Source organism: Acanthisitta chloris, unplaced genomic scaffold (assembly GCF_000695815.1).
Source record: "Acanthisitta chloris isolate BGI_N310 unplaced genomic scaffold, ASM69581v1 scaffold44341, whole genome shotgun sequence".
Taxonomy (NCBI): Eukaryota; Metazoa; Chordata; class Aves; order Passeriformes; family Acanthisittidae; genus Acanthisitta; species Acanthisitta chloris.
In genome coordinates, this window is record NW_008657375.1 from 7,456 (window position 1) to 14,794 (window position 7,339).

Below are 7,339 nucleotides of genomic sequence, written 5' to 3' on the forward strand. Positions count from 1 at the left end.
AAACACCCCAAAACCTCGTGGTGAATAGCCCCATCAGTGTAGTCCCAGAGTCTCTGAAAATCCACTGCTTTAAGGTTAGGCTGCCAAACGCAGGGTCTGGGCTTGGTTTTAGGCATGATGTCTGGCTGCAACCTGACACTGTCACTGCTAAGCACTTGATACTGTTTAGTCTCTGTGAAGATGTTCTACATGTGAAAGAGGCAGCACTGAATGAAGAGATTATTGGTACTGACACAGGCTGTGGTGTCAGAGCTTTCCAATGTACTTGAGCCTGTGGCTATTTTATTACTTACTGTAGTTTGTGCTGTAACATTGATACAAATGTGCTTCTGTCTTCCCTGTTTGCAACTGGTTAAGTCCTGCCTGGATCCTGCATCATTCCACATTTAAGGAAAAGGCTGCAATAATCTGCTGTCTTTGCAGTGTGACTTCAGCTGCAGTTAATCTCTGGAGAGGCTGGTTTGCTAATCTCTTTAGAGCAGTGACTTTTACCTGCTGGAGCTGTGCTATAAGTGAAGAAAGGTGGTAACTTGCAGGGTTTTTTGGCATTGATTACTGTTGCTGTTAACTGTCAAAATATGTTCAGTGCTAATAATGTAAAGTGCTAAATGGTTCCACTGACTCTAACAGCACAACTTGAACAATGTGGATCTCATTTCAGGAACTCTGGTGCTATTTTTAGTAAACTGTCTTAATTCCCAATTTTCCTTACTCCACTGCCCACTAACTCTTACAGTCCTCCGGCTTTCCCAGCAGTTACAATACCCAGGGTGGATATGAACTTGCCAGTTGTAGTCAGCTACAGCTGATGTGCCAGAAATACCTGCCTTTCCTGGGAAGAGACAATGGAGAGCTGGTTTTCTCTAATGCTTGGATATTTATAGGATACTTAAACCTTAAGCTTTGCTTAGCATCATAAAAATATTTTCAAAAAGGTATCTCAGGGTGAAAAAAGGTATGTTGAGAGATGCTTGGTAGTGTGGGGAAGTAGAGTTGTAAGGGAAAACAGTGCTCCTCCCCTGTGACAGGGGCAGAATGCATATCTGCAGCCTGCTGAAGTGACTGTCCTGCTGACAGGCTGCAGGGGAGTTCCTTGTCAGTCTGAGCATCCTGGGGGAAAAATCTCTTCTGTACAGGCATGGATAGCTGTTAGGTACAGGTTTGAAGTACTTTCAGTTACCGGGATTGCAGCAGAAAATGAAATGGAGTGGAAAGTCTAGAACTTCTTAGGAAGAAATCTTTAGGTTTTAGACTTGTGCAATATGTAAGAATCAGAACTTTAGGGACAAACCCCCCACGAAACTAACAGAAGGCACAGAGGAAGAGAACAGTGGTGCTGATGAAGCCTGACCTTTTTTTAGGATGTGCACTCAGCCTCCTTCTTCTTTCACTGGGCTATTTAAAACTCGCCCCTCACTGTTCCTGTGGCTCTCCCTTTCCCTCTGGGTGCACCTGAACTACATTCTGTGCGAGGTGAAAGCAGCAGGTGGTGGTTACTTGGGCACTTTGTGTACTGGGGTTGGCCACCCTGGAGTGAGCAGCTGGTAACTTCACAGGGAGGACTTTGCTCTAGTGGAGGCTTCAGTTTGAATCCTTTTCCCTTTTCATATTTGTATTTTATTCCTTAAAGTATACAGGAATTTAATACCTTCTCCTGAATGCATTTGAATACTACTAGTGTTTCCAAATATTTGGGGAAGGAAAACACTGGGGCAGAATAGGTGGTTAACTGTTTCCTCAGGAGACCAAACCAAAAGGAAATTGCTGGGAGGACTTGCTGTTTCAGGTTTCCCCTGGCAGTGCAGACAGTGGTTTCTGGGGGTGTGGAGCCTGTTCTGGGTGCAGGGAGTTGGTTGTGCTGAATTACTGGGCAGCATCTCTCTCAAGAAGAAAACCCACCTTGAGAATATCTGTGAGCACAAGTTGCTGACTGAGAACATTTTCCCTTAAATCCGTTTGAGGAGTAACTTTATCTCCTGCTGTTACTAGGTTGGAGGAAGCAATGGTAAGAATATATCTGCCAGTCTGACAGACCCACCTATTGCCGTATGTAACACTTCAGCTAAACTTCAGTTCCAAGTTCTGTCATCTTGTCTTGCTTATGATAGTGATAAATTGGCCCCTATTTTTTGAACAGCTGCTTTGCTTGGAACTCTCAGATTGCAAGATCTGAGAACTGTTACCAAATTTCTTTATACTAGTTGCTAAGATGAAATGTTTTCTTGTAAATAAATAGTTTTTCCTCCTATTTACTAGTAGTGTGCAAGACACCTGAGGTCTTTCAGTAATTCCTCATGGTTGCACTGAATTTTTTGATGTCTGGAGCTAGCAAAGGAGAGAGTCTGTGTAACCTGCAGCACTCGGTCACCACAGACCTGCAGAGTTGGACAACAGAAGTAGTGGCCATAGTATCACATTATTTGATGTTGTTTCTCTCTTCTTCTGGGACGCTGCTACGGAAACTTGTTGGGGTGATGCATGAACAACTGGGTTGCAAGTGCTTAGCAGTGCAGATGTCAGCTGCTGACCTAACCAAATGCCTTGAAATGCAGCACAATCAACTAACACTCTGCAATGCTGATTCTGTAACACGTTTGTACCGGAATGAGTTCGGAGGCAGAGGTAGGTTGGGGAAGGCTGGGCTGGTTTGAGAGATGCTGACTGAGTTTTGGGTCATACAGCAAAGCTGCAGTCTGCGTCAGCATGGAGAGAGAAAGGAACACTGGAGTTACCTGAGTGCTGTGACTAGGGTGGCTCATCTGTGAGGCTCATTGTCTTTGGGAGTGTGTCCTGCAGTTAGTAGAAACGTGCTCTAAAATGTTTCTACCTGCTCTGACTTGGTCTTTTGCCTTCAGTTGAAAAGCAAAATGTGCAAAGTCCTTAAACACGCCTCTGTTTCTTTTTTATTTCTCACTATTTAGGAAGGGAAGGAGGGAACTTTGAGATTTGTAATGCCCCATTTGGTTATAGAGAAATTCTGAGATTGTTTTAAGCTGACATTTTACAAGAAGCTCTGAAGAAGTTGTACAGATTCTTCTGATTTGGGCATGGAAGTAATAATTACTCAAATTCTTGTGTGATTTTTTTTTTTTTTATTCTATACTATATACATGGCCTTTGCAGTTGAGAGTTTAATGTCAATGTTATGCCAGCAGTTAAGACTTTGCAGCATCCTGTGCTGATGAGTTCCCTGTCAGTGAAGAAGAAAAGTCATCTAGAGACAAAAGCCCTTGTGAGGCAGAGGTGTTAGTGCCCTAGTTGCTGCCCACTGCCATAGCAGATTACAAATTATTTGTTGTTTCTTTCCCCCTCGTTGTGACTGCCTGGGAATGGACTTCCCACAGGGAAAGCTGCCTCTGATTGTCACATGCAACTGTATTGCTGACCTTGCCTTTGGAAGTGTGAGAGATGACAGTGACAGGTACTGGTTTTACAGTGGTTGCTCTGCTGGGCTGACTTCTGTGAACTTGTTTTGTAGGATGTCTTCTTAATCTGCTTTTCCCTGGTGAGCCCAGCGTCCTTCGAAAATGTCCGTGCTAAGGTAAGGAGGAGCTGGGAACATTTTATTTCTGAACGTTCATCGTATTGTTCACTTTACAGCACTCGTTGGAAAATGTTAGGTGCTTTTTTGTTTTTATTGTTTTCTTGGCAGGCAGTGAGATGCAGTTTGAAAAGGCAGAAATCCGTTTGCCTAACCTGAGTCATGGAAATTCAGGGCACATGAAACACTCTGAAGTATGAATTGTTCCTTGATGCCTTGAGAGGATAACAGTAATTAAGAGTGTTCAGCCAACAAGGTGCTGAGATCACCAACAGATCCTTGTTATGAAAAATCATGAAGATCCTTTAAAAAAGAGTATTGAAAAACAAGTGCATGTAGAAATGAGATTGATGGTACTTGTTTCTTGCATCAGCCATAGTTCTGGCACGTGCTCTGTGTTGTATTTCTGTATCCTTGGAGAGCTCAGCTCACAGTGCTCAGAGACAGGATGGTGGGGTGGTCCCTGTGGGCAAGGACAGTGCAGGTCAGGGGTTTTCTGGCATGTGGGGAAAACAGCCCTTAATAGGGAATATTTTAAAGGATGTGGAAGTAGCTGTTGGCTTCGTAACAATGTTTGGCCATTTTATGCCCTTTCCTAATCCTGCCCTGATGAGTCTTACGTGTTCCTGTTTACTCTGCTGTGAAGTGCCAGGGAGGCCTGTGAGGCTCCAGGTGTGGTGTTTGAGAGCCTTTGTGGAATTAGCCCATACACAGCTGACACTGTTTTCTTGCAGTGGTATCCTGAGGTGAGGCACCACTGTCCCAACACTCCCATCATTCTAGTGGGTACCAAACTCGACCTCCGGGATGATAAGGACACTATTGAGAAGCTGAAGGAGAAGAAGTTGACTCCCATCACCTACCCCCAGGGCCTGGCCATGGCCAAAGAGATCGGTATGAGGGCAGCGGGGCGGTTGGTTGAGTCTGGGTTTTGTCTGTAGAACAGCTGTACTGTAATGGAAACGCATGCCTGGCTCTTGCTGTGCGGTCACCAGGAGCAGTGCTGCTGGACGGTGGAGAACTGCTCTGTCACCTGTCTGTGTTTCCCCAGGTGCAGTGAAGTACCTCGAATGCTCAGCACTCACGCAGAGAGGCCTCAAGACAGTGTTTGACGAGGCCATCCGAGCAGTGCTGTGCCCTCCTCCCGTCAAGAAGAGGAAGAGAAAATGTCTGCTGCTCTAAAGGTCCCTCCCCCACCCCATCCACCCCGTGCTTCGCTCCAACAATGGAGCATTCACTCTCAATGCCAAGTTTTTCTGTTATGAGTACTCTTCCATAAATTCCTGAACCAATTGACAACTTCATTTGTTTAAATATGATTGTTTCCTTGCATTCTTCAAAGAGCAAATCCTGAAAAGACACACCTGTGTAAAGCCTTATTTTTAAAATCCTCTTCTTGCTTGATTAAGTGTTGCCAAACTCTCTGCTGAACTAAGTTGCATTGTTGTGCTACAAACACTAAGCACTAAACTGTTTTTTAAAGAATCTTCTTGGAAAAAAATGACTCTAATTTCTGGTAGGAAATGCAAAATCTCTTTCTAGTTTTTCACAGTACCAAGTAATTAGCAGAACACTGCACTCCAATGTGTTTTACTATGATGTTTCTCAGCCCAGTCATTGCCTGTGGTGCTCCAAGCCCAGTCTGGCAGTGACTGCCCCTGTGAGTCACAGTGTACATGCTTTATCATTGGTAAGGGCTTGGTTGCAATCTAGTTCTTGCTGCTGTGATTTTGACAAATAAAGAAACAACTATTCTTACTGAAGTGTTATCTAGTCCTTTTGACAGCATTGGATGGTGAGGGTAAGTGGAGGATCGGGTTGGATCGAACAATAGTGCCAGACAGTATTTTGACACTGTACAGCTGATTTACACTACACTGCCAGGGTAGCTCAGAGACCATTCCCCCAGAGGTGCAGTAGTGGAGAGAGGTTGGTGTTCATAGGTAAATTCCTCTGAATTTCAAGTAGGGCATTCATGTAGGTACAATTCTGAACCAGTCATTCCCACTTTTATGTAGTAAATGCTTTTCTTGTAGCCTCTTCTTACTGAGCAATATAACTTGTATTTTAAAACCTTTCTGAGGATAGAAATTTGCTTTCTTTTTTTTTTTTTTAGAGTAGAATGTCCAAGCATATCCTTATTTTCCTGTTATTTCTGACCCAGTAAGTTATGCTTTCTGAGGAGCTTTTAGTCTATTAACTAGATGTAAAAATCATGTGAAGCAGCTTTACACATTTGAGTAATTTTTATATTTTAAACCTCTATAAACTACAAACCTTCTCGACTCTCACTATTTGCAAGATCCCCCAACTGTAACATGACTAATGCAGCCAAGTGTTCTTCTGTCACTCCATGTGCAGCATAGATTGCGTACGGTAACTCGGGTCTGTGAGGTTCTGTCCTTAGTGCTAATGTTCTGTACCTTCTCAGCTGGCAGGTTATGATGTTGAACTACACCTTTCAACCACTAAAGCAAAATTGAGAAATAAAAGTTGCAAAATTGTGAAGTTTTTACATTGATCTTTTGCTAATGCAATTAGCAGTATGTTTTGCATGTATGACTTAATAAATCCTTGAATCACACGTGTGCTGATGTTTGAGTTTCTGAGCAAAGTCTCTTGTTCTTGTACCACCCCGAACCCACATTTCTTTTGCAGCCAGCAGCAGCGTGTGCACGTGTCTCCTCAGGGCCATGTGCAGCAATCACAGGCTCTGGCACTGCTGCTCTGAGAACCAGAACTCCACAGAGCACTTGGCAGCAGGATGGAGGGGCCTTGCACTATCACTGAGTAGCTACAGCTCCTGCTGCTGCAATGCTTTAAAGCTGCTGCCAGCCAGTGGAGGGATCTCTGTTCCACTCCACTGTGTGCAAACAAAAGTGCTTTTCCTCTGGAACTCTTACAGTTTGTGCCTAAATGCCCCAGATTCCAGTCTTTAAAGTGGCTCCAGAGTGGCTGCACCAAGGCTGCTGCCCTCCCCCCCAGGGGCTCCTCTTACCTCGGGGCAGCAGCCCAAAACCAGCACATTCACTGCTGGTGGGGACTTACCTGCTGTGTGGCCTCTGGCTCTGAACAGCCATCAGCCAGTACTGTCATCTCACGGGAGCCAAGTCTTTATTGTGCATTTTATTGTGTCTCCAGCTCGAGTAGCACAGCAAGAACATCACACAGTTATTCTTGACCACATCACATTACTTTTACATCAATTTTTTTCTTTTTTAAATAAATGCTGCTGAGCCTTGAAAAGAAAACAGTTAAAATCGTTACACACTAGAAACAAGGAATCCACTCTTTTAAAATCAATACAACTGGTTATACATTTTTTTTGGCAGAATTAGGTGAGTGCTCAGCAGTTGGAGCCAGAGCTAAGTGACCAAGATGATGCCAGGGCATGAACAGTGGTTTGGTTTCTTTTTTTCATCTCATTAAGTAGTTTTAGTTTAGCTTAAAATCAATAAAAGTAATGACATGATCCACAAGTACAAAAGACAGGTAAACTAAAGAATATTGCACATGTATGTCCAAGCAGCATTTACCCACAGCCCTCCCACCCCAGGATGCCAGTACAATCTGTAACAAAAATAGTGCAATCACTGAGAACCTGCAGCCTGTGCCAGGCTCTCACCCACCTCCAGCCCTGAGCTGCAGTGCCCTCCCAGCCACCTTCCCTGGCAGAGCCCGCGGCACAGCAACGGCCTCAGTGACTTGGGAGCAGAACTGGGGTTTAGACTGGGAGGTCTGTCAGGGCTCTGCTCCACCCGTGGCCACTGTCCCCACACACATTCACTTTGGTCGAGT

At 44.4% G+C, this 7,339-nt stretch overlaps 1 protein-coding gene across 1 annotated transcript in view; it reads left to right on the forward strand.

Annotated features, from left to right (window-relative positions):
* Positions 1-5,098, forward strand: part of LOC103811676 (ras-related C3 botulinum toxin substrate 1-like) — a gene marked incomplete at its 5' end in the record, with an annotated part of 6,956 nt that extends 1,858 nt beyond the window's left edge. Inside the window, 4 exons of the mRNA XM_009084664.1 lie at positions 1,990-2,046; positions 3,479-3,541; positions 4,276-4,435; positions 4,593-5,098. Coding sequence (XP_009082912.1) covers positions 1,990-2,046; positions 3,479-3,541; positions 4,276-4,435; positions 4,593-4,723 — 411 coding nt within the window. The remainder of the gene's footprint in view (positions 1-1,989; positions 2,047-3,478; positions 3,542-4,275; positions 4,436-4,592) is intronic.
* Between the last annotated feature and the right edge of the window lie 2,241 nt (positions 5,099-7,339).